Source organism: Salarias fasciatus, chromosome 5 (genome assembly GCF_902148845.1).
Source record: "Salarias fasciatus chromosome 5, fSalaFa1.1, whole genome shotgun sequence".
NCBI classification, from domain to species: Eukaryota; Metazoa; Chordata; class Actinopteri; order Blenniiformes; family Blenniidae; genus Salarias; species Salarias fasciatus.
Genome location: NC_043749.1, coordinates 19054837 through 19080839, shown reverse-complemented (window position 1 = coordinate 19080839; position 26003 = coordinate 19054837). Strand labels below are relative to the sequence as shown.

General features: G+C 43.8%; 1 protein-coding gene across 2 annotated transcripts; it reads left to right on the top strand.

The window, feature by feature from the left end:
• Positions 1–588: 588 nt before the first annotated feature.
• LOC115388290 (proto-oncogene tyrosine-protein kinase Src-like) lies at positions 589–19026 on the top strand. 2 transcript variants are annotated; one of them, XM_030091347.1, is made up of 13 exons: positions 590–810; positions 9427–9708; positions 11243–11342; positions 12269–12286; positions 13513–13611; positions 13872–13975; positions 16412–16561; positions 16702–16857; positions 17031–17210; positions 17440–17516; positions 17606–17759; positions 17846–17977; positions 18776–19026. In XM_030091347.1, the coding sequence occupies exons 2-13, from the start codon at positions 9435–9437 to the stop codon at positions 18982–18984; spliced, it is 1653 nt and encodes a 550-aa protein (XP_029947207.1). In that variant the 5' UTR covers positions 590–810; positions 9427–9434; the 3' UTR covers positions 18985–19026. The 2 variants fall into 2 exon arrangements, with proteins under 2 accessions (XP_029947208.1, XP_029947207.1); XM_030091348.1 differs by lacking the exon at positions 12269–12286 and having other exon boundaries at positions 589–810; positions 18776–18984.
• Positions 19027–26003: the final 6977 nt, after the last annotated feature.

Genomic DNA, 26003 nt, shown 5'->3' with positions numbered 1-26003 from the left:
TCTTTTAAAGTCCAATTCACTTGCTGCATGGACAGATAATTTCACTGGTTTTAAGAGTAATTTTCTTTAATTTAGTGTTGATAGCTTGTATTTGGACTACCCTTTTTGCAGTGTACATCCTAGTGGTACAGAAATAACGGATTTCTGGAGCTCAGGCATTTGTTTAAAACACAACCACAAAATGTGATGTCCTGAGATAAAACTACTGACAGAGGCTCTAAGTGAATCTCATCTTAGTGTGAAACGAACACAAAACAGAACATTTTCAAAGTCCCTGCTCAGCTCCCTGCTGCTTGCGTGACTCGTCCCTTTACAGAGTGAGTTGCGCGTGTGTACGGTAGATGGCGCTGTCTATAAAAACAGCCGTGGACGTGCGGCCGTAGAAGAAGCGCGCACAGCCTTCTGGCTGCAGCCCCCGGCTCTGCAGGCTCGCTGCCGCTTTCGGCTCTGCAGACGAAGCGGATCGTAGTTTGTCCGGCCCTCCGCAGCAGCCGCCCCGGCAGCAGCAGCGGCAGCAGCAGCTGTGCCCCCTGCTCCTGAAGGCAGTCCCCGTCATGACCTCCTCCTCCTCCGCCCCCTCCTCCTCCTCCTCCTCCTCCTCCTCCTCCTCCTCCTCCTCCACCTCCCCCTCCCCCTCCTCCTGCGATTCTGCCCAAATTCGCTAAATGGGCTCCGTGGCTCGGCCGAGGTTTCCACAGCAACTGGCCATCCGCTTCCATTATTTTTCTAATGAGGACATCGGCGCGGATCTAGCACGGTTCCTCGCTGCGCGTCTCTGATTTTCGGGCTGAATCTCCAGACGCGTCAAAGGTGAGTTAATTAGAGCTTGTAGTATTTTAGAGCGAGAGAAGCTGAGCTTTATGGATGTTTACAGCCCCTGTGTGTTCATGTGGGTTTTTTTTATTTAAATAATTAGTATTAATTTGGTTTGTTGCTGCGCATTTTCCCCCCCACACGGCTGTTTTACGCACTGAGTATTTCATTGTTGCACAGGCCATTCAGTCTGTGTTGCTCGCACATTTGGCCAGTGCCACTCAGTCTGTGCCAGGGCTAGGAGGAGGAGGAGGAGGAGGAGGTGGTGGTGGTGGACGCTTTACTACACCTCGCTAAATCCGAAGCATATATGCGATTGTCGTATTTCACACTTGATCCGCGGCCACAGGCAGCTTCGGGGAAGACGCAGTAAACCGAGTGCGCACGGAAAAGCAAGCCAACAAGCAATCGACGTTCAAAATGGAGCTGTAACAGCACCTGTTTTGATTCATCAGGCCGCATATGCGCTGTATGTGAGCCGGAGCCTCCGACAGCCACAGTTGCTTTGTCCCTCTATGTTTTTTTCACAATTTTTTTTTTTTTATCCCCGTTCTATTTCGCAAATCCCTGTTTACGTGCCTAAAGTGGATCAGTTTGGCAGACACGGGCTGTGTATGTTTTTGATCTGTTTTTATTTTATTTTTTTCTTCCCACAGTAAAGACATTATCATGTTGACAGCTGCTACTCCTGTAGGCAGCTCCTACCCCACCCCGGGTTTCTTTGAAAGCAGCTTTGCTGACAACAACTGGCGTTTAATCCCGGGGAAATAGCATTTTAATTATGTACCTAATCTATTTACATTTACTTTGGTATTTTTTTTTTCTTTTGGGCAAGTTCCAGCTAATTTCCATAAGACTGCGGATTCCGGTTTGCTATGAATGAAACGCTTGAATGATGGGAAAGCTCAATATCGTGTTTTATCACTGGACGACCCTAGAGGATGGAATTATATGCCGGGCTCATCTGTGGTTAGTGTAGCATGAGGAATAATTAATCTAAAAAAAAAAAAGAAAAAAAAACCTTGTTGTGTTGCCAAAGTCCTTCTTACAGTTACTTACATATTTATTTCCCCAAAAAAAGAGCTGAAAGTGGGTCAAAATACAATGTGTACCTTGTCAGAGGCCAGTAGGAGATTGATGTTAGCTTTAGGGCTGCAACCAGGGATTATCTTTGTTATTGAATAATTTACTGGATATCTCCAAAACAATTGATTGGTGACTCATTACATTTTGACAAAGCCCAAGGTTACATCTTCACTTGCGTTATTTTTGTTTGCTCTCTAGTTTAGAAGGCAAATTTACTTAACAGCAGCGCAAACAGATAAGAAAGAAAACATTAAGAGCTCAGATTGTGGGAAGAGAGAGAGAATTTTTTTTTCCCTTAACCTTTTAAAAACATGCCATCCTGCCAGAAGCAACAATTAACAATGTGGCAATCATGTAAATAATATATTGATATTACATTTTGTATTGAAGCAGAGAATTTCTGCTCCAAAAATACATAAGCTTTGAGCGTGGCTCCTGAGCAGTAACCTAAAACATATGCTCAGTGTTAAAAGTGTTACATTGCTAATAAAACCTAATTTTGTTTATTGACTCATGAATTCAAAGTGAAAAGATTCATGAAACAATCCATTGTTTTGAAGGTGTGCTCAGGATAGGTTGTTTATAAATCATCTCCAGCTTCCATGCTGTCCTTGCTAAATAGCTTGTGAATATGCAGAGTTAATCACTTGTGAAGAGTCAGGAACTTCTGACACGACCCGAGCGCCGTGTCCTTTAAGATTAATCATGCCGCCGCAGCTGTTCCTCATGGCCCGGATCAGCGGCTGCCAGATCCATCACTTAAAGATGGACACAAAACGGAAGTGGGTTTTATCAGCTGAGCGCCACAGCGCTCCCCTCCACCGTCTTCCTCTTCTCGCCTTTCCTCCGTGTGTTGCCAGTGAGAGAAGGAGGGGAGATAAGACGATGCCGCCAGACGCATTCTTGCACTTTGTGGAGTCTGCGGGGTTAATAATGAAAAGATCTTGAGGAAAGACAACTGAGAAGATGTGACTGTGGCATTAAATGGGACAAGGCTTCTCGGTCGTCTGTCACTCTTGTCTTTTCTTCAGCCCTTCTTCAGTCTGCTTCCTATTCCCTCGCTCACCCGGGCTATATATAGATGATCTGTGTATTATACATGTTTGTGAACTGCACTGTTTCATGTCATCAGGCAGCACAAAGCGGGACGGGACAGTAACACTAATGCGCTCATTTCCTCTTGTTTCTGATCTTCAGAGCCATCTTTGCCCCCCCCCCCCCGCTTTCTCCCCACCCCTCCCAAGGGCAAACTGCAAATTTTTCCCATTCAGCTGAAACATTGGCTCGAGCCGCTCCGGTATCTGCCGCACAGTGGCAACTGTTTCCATCTGTTGTGACTCAGTGAGGTTTGTCGTGGCCAAATGTGCTTATGTGCCTGATCAGAAATGTACAGCTTAGTGTGCTCGGCTTCAGATGGTGGATTACATATGTTCGTCATGCAGGCCAAATATGGGAATGAATCTGAGTTGTGTTTTTTTCCACATTTAAGCATGTGTGCTATCCTAATATTCCGTTTGTGTGTCATTGGTCATTGTACAGATATGAAATAAAATCCTGTCAATTTTTTTAAATCCACCCGACCGCTGCAGTATGAATCTATATTGACTTCTGCCGTAAATGTACTATGAAAGGGTTCATTGGTAACTTTAACGTTCCAAGTTGGGATTCACAGTGTGGTGCGAATGTATTGTCATTGCTATATCAGCATTAGTTGTAAGATCTCGACTATTATCAGACTTGTCTTTTACTGGTACTCTGACTCAGATACTGTGACAGAATCATTACAGGAAACAAAGATCAAGATGGATAGCACCAATTTCTTGATGGCCTCATTGGTCCTCAGGGGCCCAAAGAGGATTATTCATTTAGAAAGGTCCTAGTCAGCCCGCACAAGTGGTCTGTGCCATTGTGCCCATACATACAGGTATCTGTGTGTCCTTGCGTCCATTATTGCACCACTAAATCACTTTGAGGATCATGTGTGTCTGGGATAGTTTCTTGTTTTTCAACCTCAAACTCAGTTTCAAACTTCAAGCAGCTCGTGAATGAACGAATGCGTGAAAACTGCTGCATCAAATCGGTGCCCGGAACAGCCTTTGTGTCGCTTTTAAGAAGGCACTGAGACAGTGAAATATAATCCAGGAAGTCAAGTTGGAGTAACAGATTAACAAGGTTAAAGGCTTATCAGACGGATTTTACCACCCTGTGTAAACAGAAGCAGTCTGGCGTTATAGGACACCCTGCACCTTTCTGCTTGGAGTTCCACTGTTTGCCACAATGTCACAACATTTTCTGAAAAATTACAGGCGAACCACACATTAGCTTCACGGTGGCCCTATACAGGGGGAAAGCCGAGACATTACCAGACTTGGTGGGATTCGTTCTCCTGAGAAAAATAAATGTTTTCCCAGAAATCCATGCAAAGTCTTGACGGAAGATGTAGAGATATTTTACTGGATAAAGAGAGGCTTTCACCAGCTGTGGCGCTTGAGGAAACCTCAAGGAATCCACCGAATGTGGTGAACACGAATGTCTGTGAAAATAAGATGGCAGCCGCGAAGGATAAACCTTCACTTTTTAACTCCATTACTTACTGTGGAATAATAGCTTTTTTGCAGTTGCCATGGATGAAACAATTACAGCAGAGAAAGACTCCCTCAGTGTATTTATCAGACTGTATAGGTCACATTAGAGTGCAGGTAGACTCACCTATTTGAAGGAATGGCCGTATGCGATGCGGTTTCATTACCCGGGAGGCGGTAGGACTCTCCTCTTTCATTTATCAGCATTCCTCTCAGACCATCCAGGGATTTTTTTTTCTCCCTTTACTTTCCCTTTACAGCAAACTTTTCTCGCGCCCAGTACTTACTTCGTGTACAGATATGGATTTTAAAGTATCGGCCAGCATCGAGACTGAGACATGCGCAGGTTAGTGATAAATGTTGTGTCAATATTGAAGTGCGCATGGAGCCCATTGTGATCTGGAGGTAAATGCCACTCAGAAAGCCAGCCTTTGAATGAAACCCGTACTTGCCTCCATCCTTATCTAATCCTTGAATCTCTCTTCCAACAACATGAAAGGCACCGGTTTATTCATTCGGCATGCCTTTGTATTTTTTTTTTTCCTATCTGAAACCATTTAATGCTTAACGTGATGGAATTTTTGTACACAGCAAAACCCAAAGTCCAAGGAAATCAAGTGAGAAACATTCACATCCCACAATTCAACTCGTGTCGAGTGTGAGTTCTTAATGATTGTTAGTGATTATGCAATTCAGGGTGCAAAGTAGCAGGAGTGTCTGTCGGGAGGAGATTTGGTTTCTCATCCCTGTGAATGAGGGGAAATAAAGCGCCTTTGTTGCCCGTCTTCCTCCTTCATCTCCCTCCTCACTTCCTTCCTCCCATCCCGCCCTCCTGCTGCTCAGGTGCCTGTTCCTGTTGAATTCGCTGGCATTCGAAGCGGCGCGGTGCGCTGCAGTCTGATTTCCCACATTCCACCGTCCTCCTGCTTTATGAAAAAAAAAAAAAAAAAAAACCTCATTCATATTGAAACCTTTCCTTGTCTCTCACTTCTCGTATTTTTCCCTTATTTATTTATTTCATTTCTTCTGTTCTGAAACCTTTGCAAGACCCCGGAGAATATCTTTTCTTTTTTTTTTTTCTTTTTTTTACCAGTGTATTTTTTCAATGTGTCCACTCTGCTTAAATCAGTTCTGCTGAATCTCCGTCCCTCCTTCTTTATCCTCCCTTTTCCATCACATTGCTGGATGGAGTCACAGGTTAGCACTCATTGATATTAAGGCCCTCTGACACCATATTAGGAGAGGGCGTGAGGCTCTGCTCCAGTCAGCCCTGTTGTTTACATGCGCAGCCTCTGAGGCTTTCAAGGGTACTGTGGTGTGTGTGTGTGTGTGTGTGTGTGTGTGCGCAGTGTCCTGGAGAGAGCACGAGTCAGCACTGGACACTGCGTCCACCGCGGCTCTCTGAGGACCAGACTGTAAGGATCATTGCCTCTCCTCATCAGTGTGAGATTAATTCTAATGATTAATCAGTCTCCCCCATCAGTCTCAGACTTGATCAAAGCCAGAAACTGAACATCAGAGCTGAACCGCTTTCTTCTGCCCACAAGGAAAATACTTCAGCGCTGTAAACACACTCGTTACAATCTGTTGACCAATCAAGGGAAAGTTATCGCACGTGTAAGATACATGCGCAAGTACCATGGATTTATTGATCACAGCTGTCACAATAATCTATCGGAGTGCTTTAATAATCCCAGAGGGGAATTATTATTTTTTAGAATCTAAACTTAAATAAAAGTACACTGAAAGCAGACTATATTCAGGTCAACCATATTAAACAGAATTATAATGGAATTTCAAAAAATGAGTCCTTCCCTCCTGGGCTCAGCATGTACATGGGTTGTCTGTTAATTCCAAAGTCTAGTATTAAGAGTAATACTCTTCCTCTTTGGCATTTTCTCTTTAATGGTTGCCACAGAGGAGCAGCTCCTCCTGTACCCTCCGTCTCCTGTTTCCTCCTCTCTCTGATTCCTCTTTCCCAGCAGCTTCAGCTTCTGCTTCTTTTTCTCTACATTGCTATTATCTCTCCTACATACATTAATTACCAAACCATCTGAATCACATCTCTTTCACATAACACACAAAACTGCAACATTAGTTTAAAATGAGTGAATATATGTAGCCCTCAAGGTCACCTTACTTCGCTGAAGGACGAGCATATAAAACGAAAGAATACAGTTTTGTGTGAGTAGTTTACATGATGAGATGTGTTGGTGATGGGGAGATGGGACAGTATCGGCCACTGATGGTCAAAACACAAAGCTTTAATTATGTCAACCAATGTGGTGGTTGAGGCTTTTTGTCCACATTTCCTTTTCCTGAATTCTTTAAATGATTGCTGATAAGAAAAAAAAAAGACTTTAAACTGCCTTCCTTCTTTCATCTGAGCATTTTTTGGACACTTGAAAGTGTCTACAAACCTTAAAGTGGAAAAAGAATTTCAACCACATTTTGTGATTAACACACAAAGTGCTGAAACATATTCTGTAGAACATATTTCCGCATCTAAATCTCCTTTACCAAAGCGTCAAACCACAAAACCGATGAGTCTGGCCACAACAGTGTTTCATTAATCTAACTGAAATTGTGTAACATCTATAAAGATAAAATCATATGAACTTGTTTTTTTTTTAAAGAAAAACTCCTATAAAGTAAAACTTTGCTTTGTTTTCTTTCACAATCTTCATATCTTTACAAAGGTAACTTTGATTTGAACTGAAGAGGGATTTACTGTGTGTTATTAATGGACGTCAGGACTGAGATCCTCATTTAAATGAGGAACGCAGCCCTGAAACTATTTCTCCCAGTGTGGGTGAAGCCTTAAGTAATGTGGCATCTAATTGAAAATCTGATCTTTTGATAAAACATAGCATTTATTTTCTTCCTCCAAGGGTCAATCTGCAGCTTGTGGTTAACTTATGAACTCCACTGAAGGTGCATAGTTTAAAATCTGAAACTACATGCAAAGCTGGTTTAACGTTGTGTCTTAAATCAGCCTGAACTGTGACTGAAGGTACTGTGGAAGGGAGTACACTCTCCTCGTGTTTGAGTCAGCTTTGGAGGTTTTGATCCTCTAAGTACTGGCACAAGTTACTGTACACAAAGTAACAACCAATTTTTGTGCGAGCTAGACAAATACAGTGCTTTACTCTGCGCACAATTCACTCAGTCCCGTCCATCCTCGTCTGTGTGAGCCCCTGAGCCGATCTCTGTGTGACTCAGTGTTGCACCATGGGATATGGTAAACCCCCCCAGTGTGCAGATTACATCCTGGCAGGAGTTGAATCAAAGCCCTTGCACGACTGTACGCGAGTGCTCGAAATCACTCGCGCTCAAGTGCGTTCACGCACCCTCCCCGGCTCACACGCCCACACATCTCCACAGTGGCATCCTACCATGTCTTTGAGAATCCCCATACCTGTGTAATTATGCTCTGCTCACACATCACACTTAAAAACACCCACTAAGCTTCAGCTGTCCATGCAGTGTACAGCAGCCACCCACTCATCTTTGTTTCAGCCTGTGTCACTTCCTTCCTCCTTGTCTGTTAATAACCTTCTCTGTCGTGTCTGTCAGACTCACACAACTGTGTTGGAAACACTCACAGGAATACATGCATGTGTTTGGGGAAAAAAAAAGGATGTGAGACACAACTGCGCTCGGGTGTTAGTGTGCGACTGAGCCTCGTTTCCCAGAGACCGAGGAACAGCTGCTAGTGCACATAAACTCGCACACACACACACACACACACACACACACACACCTACGCACATGCATACACTCTGTCTGGAACTGAGAGCTCCTCTATTCACAAAGGAACAAGGCTGTTTCATGTGTGTGTGACTGTCTCTGTTTCAGCTGGCCTGAAATAGCTGGTCTTCGCAGTGAGTCACTCCAGGGCCCGCGGGCAGGGATCGGACTCGGCGTATGAACGAGGCACTCCAAGTTTTTCTGTGGGCGCACTTGACTGTCGGAGCATGTTCTGTCGCCGTCTGACGGCGCTCTCTTCACTTGTTGCGTTCATCGGGTCGCTGCAGATGCGTTCAGCATCAGGATAGGATGGAGAAGCGGCTGAATAATTGCCTGTTGAGTGCTGAACTGTTTGTGTCCTTGCCAGGCTCCCTTGTGCTACCTGAGCTTTTTAGCCAGCCAGCAGATCAAGGCCGTTGATGTCTGCTCTCCTTGTAAATGCTTATTGATCAGAACAGATCGAATTGTGTAGGGATGACCTTGAATGCGTGCGCGTGGTGTTTTCTGTCCTGTTCGCTGAGTATTTTCGTGCACACAGTTCTGAGACGGAGACTGCCGCTCCGGTGATGCTCTGCAGTGGATCAGGAGAGCAGGAGTGATGTGACGCTCGCAATACATACTACTGAAGGAGAGTTTTGTTTAAGAAAGGTGACTGTCATCAGAAAAGGGGTCACAACCTGTTTGATGAATGAATAAAAGGGTTTTTTTTATATCCACAATTTCAATTTGATTTAATACTAATTGCTTTCCTACATAATTTAATCCTACACTCTCTTTACTTAGTCAACGCTGGCATCTCACTTTTAAAGTTTTTGGAGGAGTACAACATGTGATAGGATGCGTGAGTGTGTGTGAAACTTCTTATGAATATTCCGAGTTTAAAAGCAGGACTCGCATCCAGATGATTGCTACGTCTGACGTAAGTTATTACGACCCAGATGAAAGAAGACCCCTGGGTTTTATATAACGATAGAGGTCACCTCAGTCTGGAACCACATTGTAGCTGATGAATTTAAAAATGCCGTTTCTAATTAGTATTACTAGTATTCACTGTAATGATCACAACAACACTTTGTCAAACCTAATTACAAGGAGTAGATATGGTCACAATTTAAAAGAACTTTTTTTTTCTTTTCTTTTAATGCTTTGCGATCAGCAGTGCTGCAGTCTTACTCATCACTGGCTTCCATCCCAGGTCTGCACATGGGGGCGGGCAAGAGCAAGCCCAAGGAGCCGGGCCAGCGCTCCATGAGCCTGGACGGCACTATAGGCACGGGCTCCGACAGCGGGCACTTCCACCACCTGGGCCCCGCCCAGCAGACCCAGACCCCCAACAGGAGCCCCGCCGTGGGGACGGGCAGGCGAGGCCATCAAGGGCAGCACCAGCACGCCCCGACAAACACCCCCGAGCTGGCTCTGTTTGGAGGGGTGGACCACACCGGAACGGTCACCTCACCCCAGAGAGGACCGCTGTCAGGTAGGAAGCCCAGTTCCGATTTATTTACATAAGGCGGTGCATCAAATGACATTCATAATGATACACGGTATGGTGTATGTAATTATAACTTATGTATGCTCCTACATGGCTTTCTACAGACCATGTCACAGTCCCCCTGCTGAAAATCACTGAGTCAGAATGTAAGACAGAAAAAAAACATGCTAGCTGGCTGACTTTATCTAATTTGGGGCCACAAGGGAGCAGTTTTCAGCTGACTGGTGGCAAATGGCGCCCTGAGTCCGGCACAGCCCTGCACAGGTCACCAGTCCTTCACAGGGTCAACACATGGAAACAGAGAATCTCTCACACATTCACTCATGCAGAAATTTAGAGTCACACACTAGCCTCACACTCATGTCTTCAGACTATGGGAAGTAAATGGAGTAGCCAAAAAAATAAAATATAACCAAATGAAGAACATGGACATAGATAGGCCCAAAAGATCAGAAATGAATGAAGATGAGTGCTAAGTTCTAGTCTACACCAATGTGTGGCCTGTCACTGAAGCATACTGGAGCCAGAAAATCTGCATCAGTGAAATGACTCGGGTTAACAAGGAAATTATACTTTGAGAAGAAAATACAGACCAATACTTAATTTGTATTGATGAAAAGCACTGTACTGACTCACCAAGAGTTAAAACACAAGGTGCTGGAATGCAGATTATGTTGCTTCCTCTAGTTTTCATTCATTATTTTGATTTTTTTTTTAATCTCTCTCTATTTTTGCTTTAATTTATTGGTAATTTTTCAGTGTTGAATGAAGAGGAGCAGATTTAATGAGATCTGATGAGACCTTGATAGCATACTGATTTCCTTTTATAGTGCGAGACCACAAAAGTGTTTGGTGAGAAACCAAGAATCTAAAAACGTGTCTACAGAGAATCACATTCACACAGAAGGAAAACACGACAGGTGTTTGTTTTCCCCACCATCAAACGGCCAGGCGTCACTTTGACTTTGACATCTAACGCGCCGCGCCGTCCAGATTCTCGGCGACATTTGAGCTGTGATGTGTCTGGGCCCAGCAGATGGCTAGGGGTAACGCTGATCCATCTCGAGAGCAGAGGCACGCCTCGGTGTTAAGAGCGGTCCTGCTCCCCTCATCCCTTCTGCTGCCGCACATCTAATGAGCCGATCGATGATTGGCTGAAGAATTCCCTGGTTCGGATCGCAGGTTCATTAAGGGGAAGGATGGAAAGCGCCACAGAAAATGGAAAAAACATTAATGTGATGGCTTTGTCCTTCAAGCATGATTGGTCGCCAGCCGTCTGAATGTCAATACTTTTCATTAGGCGTTGGTAAATTGTTTCATATGAATACACAGCAGGGGCGAAATGCTTTACATGTGGAGCTGAAATGTTGATACAGCTGATTGGAGGGCGAGGCCTGCGTCTCGGCAGGTAATTTGGATGAGGCTGCAAGGGAAGCACAGTACCGTTTAGTGTCTTTAATTTCATTGTTTCCTAAATGAATGTTTTCAAGTGTGTGTGTGTCTGTGTGGTTTCCTGCAGGAGGCGTTACTACTTTCGTGGCACTGTATGACTATGAGTCACGGACGGCGTCTGATCTGACCTTTAGGAAAGGCGACCGGCTGCAAATTGTCAACAACACGTAAGGATCAGCCGTCGTCTGTCTTTCTCTGGTGCCTCGGGTGTTGAGACCAACAGCTTTATCGATGCACACGTTGGTGTGGATACAACCAAACGCGTAGATACTTTTACGCAGACACACAAAGTGAGAGAAATAACCGCGGCGAGAATCTCTCCATATGTTTACTAAAAGTGAGGTTAAAAAAAAAAGCGCTTTGCTCTTATGTTCTGTTTCTCCTGAGCGACTGTCATCATGTTCTTTAGAGCGGCTGCCATATAGACGTGTCTGCTCTTTTATTCCCGCAGATGACATGAAAAAGGTGTGATTGAATTGTGTGTGTGTGTGTGTTGTGCTGTCATCTCGATGAGACAGAAAGATCATAACAAAGCTGCAGTGTAGGCGTTGCAGCATGTGAAATATGATTCTCATGCAGGTGTTTTTAAATAGGAACAACGGTGTTATGATACTTCCCCATAAGCGCTGTCCATAACTTCCTGCCATAAGTCCGCTCTGCTGTTCTTTATCTCCAGTCTTGCACTGCATAGTGGGGCTGGAAAACAGAATTGAGTGCGACGTCTGCATTACAGAACACTCCTCTGGGGACTGGATTTTATAAAAAATCCTAATTCAACTCATGAATTGGAACTTGTTAGACTATTTCTGAGAGAATCTATAGCGGGGATTTGGTCATTAATGGAAAGTAAATGAGGGACATTTGCATAATCCTCTTTGGTAAAATTAATAAATAAAGTACAAACAACTCTGAAATGGGAAATCGAAGTTGCAGCAGCCCCAACGTGCAGTCCCTCAGCTTATGCAGCTCCTCTGCTATCTGTCTGTGCTGTGCTGCTTGCCTTGCTGTGTCTCCTTGCTGTGTTTTGATGTGTCTGCTGTGTCTGTTATCTCTCCCTCTCTCTTCCTTTCTCATGCTTCTTGGTTTCTCCTAGGAAAAAGTACAGCTTCAGGTCAGTAATATTTAATGCAATAAAAAAAAAAAAAAACATCTAATGCAACCTTTTGTTCGCAGTCCCGTTGCTACTGCGTGGATCAGACTCATAGAGTGATGAATTAATAAATCTGTTGCCTTATCTTGCCTGGTAACTAACGTAAGGAAGGATTTTGGTAACAGAAGTGAGGGACTGCAAGGAGAACAAAAGGTTGCTTATCTCTGTCAGTTTCCTCTTCTTCACACATTTTCTTCCTGTCCTGTGAATGTAGGTGTGGGATGAAATATGTACTTTGGAAAAACCTCAGTTTCCTTTTTGCTTTATTCAGGGCGCCGTGGGCTTCACTCAAATAGTGTAAAAGTTTAACTTGGGAGAGTTTAAAATATCATGTCGGTGGAAAAATGCTGTAATATTTCACGGCCAATATAAATAGTTTCTCTTAATGAAAAAGAAAAGTCATGATAAAACTAAGCGTACTTGCTCTGGCTTACAAAAATGAGTCATTCTGAAATGAAAAGAGAGTCCCCAACACAATAAAAGTTTGAAGCAGTCGCACAAAAACATGATGAAATGCAGATACCGTTCTAACTGCCTGCCTGGTAAACATTTTGATTGGAGTCAGGACTTCATTTAGGTTTAAACGTGTTTTTTAAATTTCCCATATTCCAATTAAACTTTACTGCCTTTCAGAATAACTGCAGCTGTCCTGAATTTCAGTTTTACATCATAATATTTTAATAAACTCACTGCCCATTTATTGCTTTTACAAAACTAATGAAAAGTCCAGTGAGAGGCTGGTGGCTGATAACCGTGTGTTGCACTTTGATGACAAACTGATCGTCCTCTGAGACTAGTGACCCGGGCTGTGATACTAAAACCTACCCGAACGAGGAGTTTTAAGGAGCCTTGTACACATGCGCATGGCTCTGCCAGCAATAAGTAGTGTAACTGTTTCCAAGAGAAGGGACACTCTGTAATCAAGAAAGAATATGAAATGTTTTGACCTTTTTCTGAAGTTAGATCAGCACACAGTCATTTCTACCTTTCAATCAAGTGTTTCATTGTAAATATTGAAGAAAAAAAAATTAAATTAGGATCTCAGTCGAGTCTTTTAAACTAAAAAAAAAAATGTGGGTTTTGCTTTGATTTTTTTTTTTGTTTCTTGTTGACTCTGTTGCGCTTTCTCTTTCTCTTTCTCTCTCTCTCTCTCTCTCTCTCTCTCTCCCTCTCTCCCTGCTCCACAGAGAAGGAGACTGGTGGCTCGCCCGCTCCCTGACGACAGGAGAGAGTGGTTATATCCCCAGCAACTATGTGGCTCCGTCTGACTCCATCCAGGCAGAAGAGTACATTACCCTCTTTCTTTCACTGGCATTGTTTACTTCAGAGTTTATTTTCCCCATCTGTATCTGAGAGCGGTTTTTCAGTGCGCTGCCTGAATTGTAGCTGTGTAACTCCCGAGATTATGACGATCGAGCCTCGTTTACAAGTTAAATGTAAAGTGAGCCGATACTCTATTTCCACACGGCGGTTTGAGTCCAGATGTAACTCTGACTGCCTGCGGCAGCTTCTGACTGACGCTGCTCTCTGTGGCCCACTTTGACAGGTGGTATTTTGGGAAGATCACTCGGCGTGATTCAGAGAGGCTCCTTTTGAACCTGCAGAACAGACGAGGAACCTTCTTGGTGAGAGAGAGCGAGACCACTAAAGGTGAGAGAGAGCGGACGCTCGTGTCGCCCCAGAGGCTTCAGCCATTATCAAAGATCCATTATGAAGGCCAATTACCTCCTCTGCCTTCCTCTGCACCACTTCATAATAATCCATTAAAACGGTTATTTTGAGGATTTATAGAGGGGGAGGGGGGAGATCACTTAGTAAGATTGTTTTTGGCGAGGATCTTTTTTTTTTTGACATCTGGTCTCGATGAATTTTTAACACTCTGTTTTGAATTTTTATGTATTTTTGTTTTAAAATAATAAGCTTAAGATGTAATAAATGATTTAGACAGTCCTACTTAACCTTTGCATTGCTAAAGATTTTTCTCCTCATTTGGTGCTATCAGTTAGAAAGGGCCTTTTTAATTCCTCCTACATTCCAGAAACATGCATTTGGGATTCAGTGCATTTGGAATGAACGGCTCTGTGTGTGCAGTTGTAACTTGCCCTCGTCGATAGTCAGCTGCTGGGATTTGCTCCAGCGTCCTGTGACCAAAACTGAAATAAAGTGATATGAAAGCTCGATGGATGGAATGATAATTAATGAACAAATACATTTTGAGGCTTCATGAGAAGAAATTTAGCATCAAGCAATATGCCAATAATCTAGTTTCTAATCTCCTAAATATAATAATAGGCTATTGTCATATTGAATAACTTCACGGTTTTAAATCTAATGGGACAAAACAGGCACCCAGGAAACATAAGTCTGAGCTCCGGAACATTGATAATCCATTTTATTTCTTTTTATTAGTGATTAGTTTTGGGGCCGCAGCTGATGCCACTAAAGTATCACTGAAAGAATCACATGTAGCTTCACTAATTAAGTTGTAGCACAGTCCTTTATTTGTGTTGCCTTGTTGTTAAGTAACACAAAGATTATCTAAGAAATAGTTTGCCGCAAAGCAAGTAAAAAGAAAAAAAAGCTTTATTTTTTAATTTTGTACATGCATTAAATTGTGTGAAAAAAGGAAGTAATGACACTTTTTCTGGGTCCCTGGAGCTTACTGCGCACGGCAGATGTGAATTGCTTTGAAACGAGTAGATCTTTAGGGACTCAATTTGAAAGAGGCAGAACCTTGTAATTAAGCCATTTGTTAACTTTCGCACAGGCCTGTGCTGCCACATCTTTGTTCTCTGAGCTCGTGGCAGAGTTTTGCATCTTTTTCCCTGAAAGTCTGCGCCGAGAGTGACGTTGGCGGACTCTTCAGGGGGTTGTTTTGGAGGAAGCGTAGGGAAAATGGAAACGAGTGGAGTGGGCCGGGCTTGTGAATGGATAGGGGTGAATCACTGTGCCAGAACTAGGTCAGCCTAGGAGGGTGCTGGATTTCCCTCCGGCTATAAGTCTCTGTTCTCCCAACACACACGCTGCGACGAGGGGAGGAGAGGGATGAACTGTAAAGGGGGGAGACTGGCAGGAAAAGGGGGAGGATCGGTGGGAGGGGGAGGAGCTCTGGCAGGAGGAGCGGTGGCCTCTGGGTGTGTTCTGTATTCGATGTCCAACGTCGAGATGGCAGTGTGACAGATATGAGCTGAGACACGCTGCCCACATGCTGTAGACTTTTTAAATCGTGTCTCACTGTTCAAGATGAATCTGATCATTTACTGAGGATCGGAGTGGAAGAACACAAGTTGTGACCCACATCGGCACGACTGCCACCATCACTGCAGGTGTTTATTTCCCTTCTCACTGGAGGAATAGAACAATTTCAAGAATGTCCCCCTGGAATTAATGAAGTAGTTCTACTCTCTTCTGGCAATGCTGCAGAGCTGTGCTGTTAAATCAACAAATAAAGATAACCACAACAAAGGGTTTACTTTTCCTTTGCTTTTGAATGTGACAGAGTTGAGGCAGCCGAGGGCACCGAGTTCCTGGAGGTTTTCAGGTTTAGTCGGTTGGCGCACTCTGAGCAGGTCTTTCCTTGCGAGAGATTTTCTGTCTGACGTGGGAAGAGAAGCGAACATCAGTGAGCAAAACTCCGGATCAAAGACGATTGATTTTTCATCTTCTCTCTCTCTGCTAACAGCCTCCCCGTAGAGCCTCGGTTTGCCAAGTCAGTTCAGCCTTTTGAATGATTTGTGAAACGCATTATATTCCAACATCTTGAATTCTTCATTCTATTATTGCTATTAACACAGAGATTAACTTTTTTTTTTTTTTTGATAACTTATTTGGACGGAATTTTCAAGCTGTTGCCCAAAAAAAAGATTAGTAAGTTCCGTAAAATCCCACATTCCTGTGCAATGGACAAAATGGACAAGGACACAAAAGCTTAGCGGGGTATCAGTGGACCTCATGCAGGCCAACAGGGAGTTTAGGGGGCTGGAACACAGCTGCTAGGAAACTCCACAGCGCAGCTGTCGCACATGCCCAGAGCCGCCTTTATTGTTCTAACCTGTCTCCGTCTGTTGTTTTCTGTCCCGCTCACAGGCGCGTATTGTCTGTCGGTGTTGGATTATGACAACACCAAAGGACTGAATGTGAAACATTACAAGATCAGGAAGCTGGATAGCGGAGGTTTCTACATCACTTCTCGCACCCAGTTCACCAGCCTCCAGCAGCTAGTCTTCCACTACCGCAGTGAGTCACAGCTGCTCGCTGTCAGCTGGGAGCAGGCTGCAGCCCTCACGGTTAACCTTTTCATGACACGTATGCTCTTAAAACGCCCTCTCGCTCACTCTCTCTCTCTCTCTCTCTCTCTCTCCTCTCCCCTCCTCCAGAGCACTCGGACGGGCTGTGCCACGCTCTAACGGACGTTTGTCCCGTGGCCAAGCCTCAGACCCAGGGACTGGCCCGGGACGCCTGGGAGATTCCCAGAGAGTCCCTCCGCCTCGACCTGAAGCTGGGACAGGGCTGCTTTGGAGAAGTCTGGATGGGTAAGAAACCCTCACAGACTTTGAATGTACAGGATGTGAGAATTAAGCTGTCTCAGTGTAGTGTGCTATTTGATCAATACTGGTCCATTCTTTTAATTTTTCTGATCTAATCTCTACAGTGCTTTATTGTGAAAATGTTACAATGAGGTGACTGTGCTTCTGTCGTTGGACAGGTACGTGGAATGGCACGACACGGGTAGCCATTAAGACCCTGAAGCCCGGCACCATGTCCCCAGAAGCCTTTCTCCAGGAAGCACAGGTCATGAAGAAGCTGAGGCACGAGAAGCTCGTCCAGCTGTACGCTGTCGTGTCCGAGGAGCCTATCTACATCGTAACAGAGTACATGAGCCAAGGTACCAAGAGGCTTTTAATTAAATCAATTAAATAATTTCATACAAATTAAAATGTTCCCTTGTTTACTGTTTCAGAAAAGCATATTTACAATTTCAGTCATTTTTTGTTTTACAGCTTATAGTGATTGGTTTAATAATTTAATTGACACAATCATTTGTCAACTGCAACGACACATTCCCCGCTGCTGTAAACTCTGTGAACATGATGTTATTGATCTTCCCTTCACAGGAAGCTTGCTGGACTTCCTTAAAGGGGAAGCGGGGAAAATGCTTCGTCTGCCTCAGCTGGTGGACATGGCCGCTCAGGTGAAACCACAGAAGACTCAAGGTTTCTCAAGCTCTGTGACTCATGCTCGGCCATAAAATCGAAGTTTACGTCCTCTCTGTCCTTCCAGATTGCAGCTGGTATGGCCTACGTAGAGAGGATGAACTACGTCCACAGGGATCTGCGTGCCGCCAACATACTGGTGGGAGATAACCTGGTGTGTAAGGTGGCCGACTTCGGTCTAGCAAGACTCATTGAAGACAATGAATACACTGCAAGACAGGGTGAGTTTGCGCTTCATGGTGTGAACTGTGTGTGTATTCTGATTTGTCGTTTTGTATTTTAACTGTTCATTCATTTCAATGTGCAGGAGCCAAGTTCCCAATAAAATGGACAGCGCCAGAAGCGGCGCTCTACGGCCGTTTTACCATCAAATCCGACGTCTGGTCCTTTGGGGTGCTGCTCACAGAGCTGGCAACTAAAGGAAGAGTTCCTTATCCAGGTGAAAATTACGTCAAATTAATAAGAGTCCACACACCTTCCCATTGGAGCATGTTTCAGAAATGTTCTCCCACATATATAATTTCAAAGTGTTAGATCGTCATAATAAATGTGGTCAAATGAGGTTGATCACATCTTCAGGAGCTCCTACTGAAATAAAAACTCTGGAATCGGCTGCGATCGTTCATTTTGGTCAAGCTGACATTCGCTCCTTTTAAAGCGTCGTCTGCTTAAGCTTCAGCAGCTGAAATTATCAGGAGGCTGGTGTCAAATTACACTCAGTGCTGCAATTTTACGGGCTTAACGCTGTTGAGAGAGCTGCTCTATTTAAGCTGGTCAAACAAAAACAAGTGTGCTTGTATGGAAGACTGTTGAAGCGAACACAGCAACAGATGACTGAACCTGACAATAATACAAACTCCTCTGGTTTCATGATATGAACAAAACCCTGAAAATTACATTCTTTTGTGATTTTTTTTTTTTTAAGCCACTCAAATGTGTGGATTGTCATACATATCTTTTAATTTAATGTCTTTGGGTTTTATGTGCTCGCTTTGATGAAAGTAGCTTAACGATGGTATATTATTCGTCATTTTTAATATTTTCTTAGCTAACCATACAAAAAAAAAATTACATTTATGTAGATCTATGTGGAATAATATAAGTTGTACTCTGAAAACAATGGTCTGAAGTGGTGGGAGATGATTGCAGGAGGTATGGTGTTTGTTTCATTGCCCCTGTACGAAAGAAAACCACGCAGCTAACCCCTGAGGAACTAATTTGCGGTTTCTGCCTCCAGGTATGGTTAACCGCGAGGTGCTGGACCAGGTGGAGCGCGGCTACAGGATGCCTTGCCCAGCGGAGTGCCCCAGCTCGCTGCACGAGCTCATGCTGTCCTGCTGGAGGAAGGACCCCGAGGAGAGGCCGACGTTCGAGTACTTGCAGGGCTTCCTAGAGGACTACTTCACCTCCACAGAACCCCAGTATCAGCCTGGGGAGAACCTATAGAACCACACACTGAAGCTGAACCTGTGGTTGGGGTCTTGTGGGGCGGGGTGGGGCCTCAGCAATGAACGATCTGCACTAACCGACCTCAGAGGAGCGCCTGTGGGAGGATCTGAGCCTGTGAAACTCTGCTGTGAGGAGCCTGAGATTCTTCTGTGGAAGTAAAACCCGAGACAGAAAGGGGGAAAAAAAAGAACCCGGAGAACCTCCTTTCTGCTGGCACTCACTGTTCACTCCAGTTCTCCTGCAGAAAGGAGGTTCAGTGCTGTAACGGAGAACTCTGGCCGGACCCGCTGAGCGAATAACACGTGAGTGTCGATGTTTTTGAGAGGTGCCGCTGATGTGGGAGGAACCAAATCAGGATCTACAGATGGAGCAAGATTGGGATGGGGGGGGGGGGGGGGGGGGGGGGGGGGGAGAACAAGTCTCCCGTGGAAGAGAGAAGGTCAAGGGAGGAGATTTCAATCGGGCACGAGCTGTTTTGTGAAACCTCCCTCTCTCTCCCTCCTCTGTCGTCTCTTCACCTTTGTCTGGTACCTTTTCCGCCCACAGAAGAGCACTGCCACTGTGGCTCAGGTGCCAAAGGAAAGTCTGTCTCTCTTAGCGTCCTTTATCTCCCCTCTGCCTCTTCTCCTCTATTTCCGTCTGACTTTCAGTATCTCTCTGGTTTTTCTCAAGTGCTGCTTCTTCAAAGTGTCTCCGAATAACTCCGCTCTGGAACTCGACTTTTGCATTTTTCTCTTTATGTTTACTTGGACAGATGTCCTGTGGTTTAAGTTTTTTTTTTTTTTTTTTGTTCAGCGGCAGTCAAACACTTCAGTTTCTCTCTGGTTTTCTGGGACTTCCCAGTAGTCAAGGCTGGTAAAACTGCGATCATGGTAGTGCCGGGGTAGACGTAATCCACAGGCAAGCTCTATAAATACTACAAATTAGGAAATTTAAAGTAACGTTCAAGGCCTTTCTCTCTTGTTTGACCATCCTTTTCTTTCTTTTCAAGCTGTACGTTGAACCTCCTGATGGATTGAATCTCGATTAAAATCGTTTTGATGCAGGTAGTGTCTGAATGACTGTTGCTTTGATTTTTAACTGGAAAGATTCTTTCAGAAATAAGAATGGCACTAAAGGGCAGTTTTAACTCATATCGGTCGCCATCAAACACTTGTGACTCGCTGATATGGCTGCCAGATCAACCATATTAAAAAAATCCAACTGAAGATGCAAACAAATCACGTTTCTTTACTGCTGTATATATACTGTTTAATCCTCGAGGGTCTTTTAGTTTTTCCCTTTTATTTAAAGCTTAAATTAAAACTCCAGGACAGAGAAACCTGTTACTGTTTCCCTGAAGTAGACAGAAGGGGTTTTTATTCACATCACAGCTGTTGTCCATAGAAAATATGCAACCAGGCAGCCCTAATGAAACTGTAAAACTCTGATCAGGTAACCCTAATAAAACTGTGTTTGAGACTTCACTAGAAGAGTTGATTTTTGAAGCCAGTTAGCATGCTTTTGTGCTGTTCTTGACCATTGGCTGGGTTTGTATTTATGCTGTACTGTACATCAACATGTGTATGTTTACTTTTACTCAAGGTTCACGTGAGGCACGGGAGTCATGTAGATCTCTCATCATTGGTGCCATCCGAATTACCATGGTTATTTTTTGATATCGTATTCACTGCTGCCAGTTCCCAAAGTCATACTGTACATAAACGATGGCTGTTTTTAGGTTTAGTTTTTTTTTTGTACGCCACTTTCAATCGGCCGCACATCTCCGACAGTTTGCTTTGCAGTGTAGACAATACCACTTCGGATAGGAAGTCGTAGATCTTCTCCAACAGAAAAACCAGAACATGAGCCATGCAGCAATAACGGGGATGGTGGTCCACAGCCACAAAACACCATGAATTTAATTACCCAGTCACGATCAATGATAATCAATAAAGAGGATGATTCTGAAACTACTCTGACCGAGGACTTTGGGTTGTGATGTGATCGTGCGACATCGAAAATGAGGTCAAAGATGTAAATAGTATCTTAAACAAATGACTGTGACTATCATGTAATTTGTTTTTGTATAGTTTTTCTTTCATCGCACCTCCACGCCGAGGTTTTTACAGTGACGCACGCCTGCTCCCAAATTATTTAACTAATAGGATGTTATCGTAAACAGGGCTGAAGGAATGTCTTCTTCTTTTTTATTTTTCTTCCTCTTTTCAATTCTTGAGGTTTGAGACCTCTGATCTGCAAAAGACAATGCAGAATTAGGCTTCACGCACATTTATTTCTGTAATTTTCCAAGAACCTGTTCTCATTATCAGTGCTTTTCTTTCCTGAGATGGGGAAATAACCCTCTTTGTTTTGAAACGCTGACCCGCCTGTAAGCACTGGGACAATGTGGAAGTCAGTGGACTCATGACAAGTGTGAGTAACGCCAAGGTCTGATTGGGTTTTCTGTGCCATATTTAAAAGGAAAAAAAAAAAGTGTCTCAAGTCTTCTTATTCTTTTCAATGTCCATTTATTTTATAAATCTATGCAGTTTTGGTCCAGCATTCCTACAACTTTATGGCCATTTTGTTCTAAAGTCTAAAACAATTCTAAAAAGTAAGGTGTGAGCATTTTGTAAGGACTTCTTTTTGTCTTTTCTTTTTTTTTTCTTTTGTTCCAATGTAACAGGATTGAAATAGGTATTGTGCCACTTTATGTTGATCTTTAAATGTGCAATAAATTATATTTCAAATGTGTTTTGATAAGGGTGTGTGCTGGTGTGTTGCTGTCTTCGGATATCACGCCACATGTACGTGACTCATTCTTTCCAATGTTTAGGGAAGTGAGCGCTGATCATCGGTTTAGGTCGCCTGGATGACTGTGCACGCAGCATAAAGAGGAGACTGACAGTGACTTAAAGGTGTAATTTTTAAGTGAGAGGAATGAAATGTCTGAGGATGTGTAGGTGGTGATGGATGTGCCGGTCCTCTGAGAAAGTGCCACTTTGGGTGTATTCAGTGGTGTCGGCTGAAGTGTGACAGCTGGTTTGACATTGGAGTGATGCTCTGAGTTGTTTGAATGTGATAAAGCGCCGGCTGAAGTGAAAGCACTCATGAGGTAGAATATCAGCTGCTGGTCTGCATTTTGATGTGCAGCTCATCAATTCCAGCTCCCATTTATATGTGTGTTATTAAATCAAAGCTTTTTTTTTTTTTTTTTTTTTTTTTTTTTATCTTTCAATCCTGCACTGCAAGCTAATGGAAATTACTGAGTGGTTACACTTGCTAGTTACTTAAGTTGCTACTGCAAGAAAAAAGGAAGTGGGCTCGTTGTTTCATCAAAACAAAGCATTTCACAGAATCTAAATCTAGAATGATGACATGAGTTACAGGTTTAACATTTGAGGATGTAAATCCAAAAAAAAATTAGAATTAAAGATAATACACTGCTTAGTCCCAGTGTTTTGACATTCCAAGCAGCATTTTCTTGAAAATGTGGTGCGGCTCATTTACCTTCATGTTTGTTTTGATCATTATGTAGTTGTTGTTTTTTTTTTTTTTTTTTTTTTTTTTTTTTTTTTTTTTTTTTAACTGTATTTTACAGCTGTATTAATACAAAAGTATACATTTCAATCATCTGTTTGACCCTCGATCAGACATTAGAATAAGCAGAGAGAGAGAGAGAAAAAAAAATCACTAGCTAAAAGCTGTTGAATAACTGGTTATTTTGTTTGATAAAGATTGTTAGAAAATCCCCCCTACAGAATACTTCTGGCTCTGAAGGTCTTATTCAGGTTAGAAGACACCAAAAGGTAACGGAGTAAATAGCATCTTAATGTCTAAGTTGTTATTCTACCTTGATTCGGTGGCAAATTTATCTGAGGAGCAGTGAGAAATCATTGAGTGTCTGTTCTGTCTTTGCCCACACGGGGGCAGTATTTATCAGGCAGACACTCGGTGGAGGGGAAGGAGCAGAGTGTGACCCACCTGCTGCGATGGCCTCCACAAAACAGCATTAACCTTTGGGAACCGTTTAGAGACAATATGATGGATTACAGCTTCAGTGATACATTAAAAAAAAAACTTCTCAATTTACCATATTCTAATTTAAAATCCATTACACATGTGAAGACCTCATTGTCACAAGGACACAATTTTCTTTTATTTTGCTTCATGTCAAAAGCTTCTGGTAATTGATTGCAGACAGGTCCAGTGGTTTAAATTAGTGGTCACACTGAGCCGATCGGCAGCCGACGCTCCCACACTAATGAGCAGCTGCTTTGTGAACTGTGTGATTAGGAGCAGAAACATATCAACTGATAAAAAGTGTCTGGTTTCACCCAAGACACAATTAAAATCCACTGAGAGGGATGTTGATCTACTCTCTATTATCTCAATAAAATAGTAAATAATTGGTGATCAAAGCGATCACCTGTCTTTTATTAATGTATAATGTTCGCACACATGGATGCACTGACAAGCACAAGTATATACTGTGGATGGAAGTGTGTGTGTGTGTGTGTGTGTGTCTGGCTGTTGTTTCTCCCATCTGCTGAGCTGTAGTGCGAGTCATTTATCTCAGTTATCCAGACAGTGTCAGAGCTCCATCTGTGAAAACAGTAAACACACTGACTCACACTCTAAGTGACTGCCATTGATACCAGACAAGAGAGCGCTGCAGATACACACAAGAATATTTTGCAATATTTAGCAACTACACACTACACACATACACACACTCGGCTACAGTTACTGTTTGTTTTCATCTCATTACAGTGACACGACCATGGAAACTCCAGAGAGGAGTTGGATAATAGGCGGAGGGTTTTTTTTTTCTACTTTTCTCCTTCACTAATGGCCCAGGTTGCTGCTCTCTTTGAAAGGATTCCAGGTCTGTGTGTGTGCGTGTGTGTGTGTGTGTGTGTGTGTGTGTTTGTGTGTGTACAGTCGGATTGGATGAAGACGTCAGGCCGCTCCCGGGCTGCTGGATGATCCACTGCAGTGAGACGATATCTCCTCGCCTGGTTTCTTATTTCAGATATTTTGAACTGTCAGTCATCTGGAACTTGCAGGTAAAGGTTTATAACTGTAAACATTGTGATCATCCTGCACTGAACAAAAACATAAACGCAATACTTGTATTTTTGCTCCCATTTTGCTTGTGCAACATATTTCCTTTGCTTCAAGTTGATCGGGTTGTTGATTGTGGCCTGTGTGTGGAATGTTGGTCCACTCCGCTTCAATGAGCTGTGTGAAGTTTGTGGGTATTGGCAGGAAGTGGAGCACGCCCTCATACTGACGTACGCTGATCCAGAGCGCTGCGAACACGCTCACCGGGTGACACGTCCGGTGAATATGGCTTGCCATGCAAGAACCGGGATGTTTTCAGCTTCCAGGAACCGATTCCTAACACTGACATCAACACACCTCTCGCCCACGTAGCGCCAAGCGAGCTGTCCGCCATCCGCCCTGTAGAGAGAAAACCAGGAGTCATCCGAGAAGAGAACGCCCCTTCAAAGCGCCCGACGCCATGGCTTATGAGCATCAGCCCACTCAAGTCGATGACGACGACGAACTGCAGTGAGGTCGACGCCTCGATGGGGACGAAGGGCGTGCAGACGAGACGCTTTGTGACAGTTTGGGCTGGGATTGATTAATTATGCAAACCGGTTTTTGCAGCAGCGGTCTGGGTGGCTGGTCTCAGACGATCGTGGAGGTGAAGATGCCGGGCGTGGAGGTTTATTGTGTTTGAAGGTGAAAAGCTGACCCACACGTTCTCCATCATCAGGTGCGTTCAAACGGCGGGAAGATCACTCATCCACGTGTACGGACGACATAATCTCACATCTCCGGCGCTCCTTACAGATGCTCTCACACTCGGGAGGATAAACACCGCGCCGGCTGTGAATAGTAACAACAGAGTATATTTGATATCAGAGGACGAACAGGTGTGCAGACAGCCCCCAAACTTTAATCAGCCTCCCTTTGTTGTGGATTTACGTGTTGTGTTGACAGAGCTCTTTGGAGCCCGACCTGCATGGCTGCCTTGTAAGTCTCCTGCCAAGCTGCCACGGGTTATGGGGCTCTTTGCTGCATGAAAAGTTGCACCCCGTGTAGCTATTACCAGTATCAGCCACCCTGGCGGGAGCCGCTCCCGCCTCGGGCTGAGTTCTGACGTGCTGGTGGGAACAGCGCCGGGACAGTTTTGATACGCTTGAAAACCTGTGCACGAATCTTCAGGAGACCTGAAAATATGCCGTGCGTCTTCCTCTGTTTTGATGCCGTTCAAGCAGAGGATTTAATCTCCCCTTGCAGCTCAAAGGAGGGGTTTTTTCTTCTTTTTTTTTTTTTTAAATGGAGATGTCTCACACTGGTTCTTTCATTGCTCTTTCATGGGTTTGTTTTTATGGATTTAGAGCCCAGGTCGAACAAAAATAGTGTTTTTGTTTGTAATAATTTGTCTGTGGGGTTGCCAGGCAAATTTGCTTTTATGTTATTTTTTCACTGCATATTTGTGGTATTGTGGCGTACAGTGGATGTTTCTCCACGCTCGCACGTCTCCGTGAATAACACAAGTAATGCAGTAGATGCGTCAAGCTGTCACCAGTACTCCGCTTTTTTTTCTCTCTGTCTTTTTAATACCTCATGCTCGCTGAATATCTAATGATGGCTGTGATGAAACACCTTGAAATCTTGAATCCAAACCAGTTTGTGACTCCCTGACTTCAGTTGTAGCACCACAGGTCAGACTTCTTATTGAATGTATTCTGTACTCCTCTCCTGAGCTGAAGGCCAACATCAATCAGATTACTTTGCATTTGTGAGTTTGACTTTGGTTTGTTGAGAAAACTACACACGGATGAACTTTCCATGTCCAGGTTTGAGGTTTAGTGGTAATATTTTTCAAAATTGTGAAGTTGAGTATGCATTTCTGTGTTTGTCCTGTAATGAACCCTCTCTTTACACATGAGTAGCTGAGATTAGCTTCAAGCCCCCCCTGACCCCAAGGTGGATAAAGCGGTTTAGAAGATGGATGG

Bases quoted from the DNA above. Each gene is read 5' to 3' on its own strand.
- LOC115388290 (XM_030091347.1), top strand. From the start codon at position 9,435: ATGGGGGCGGGCAAGAGCAAGCCCAAGGAGCCGGGCCAGCGCTCCATG. The intron at 17,211-17,439 runs GTACCAAGAGGC...TTCCCTTCACAG, and splicing joins AACAGAGTACATGAGCCAAG to GAAGCTTGCTGGACTTCCTT. The intron at 17,760-17,845 runs GTGAGTTTGCGC...TTCAATGTGCAG, and splicing joins TGAATACACTGCAAGACAGG to GAGCCAAGTTCCCAATAAAA.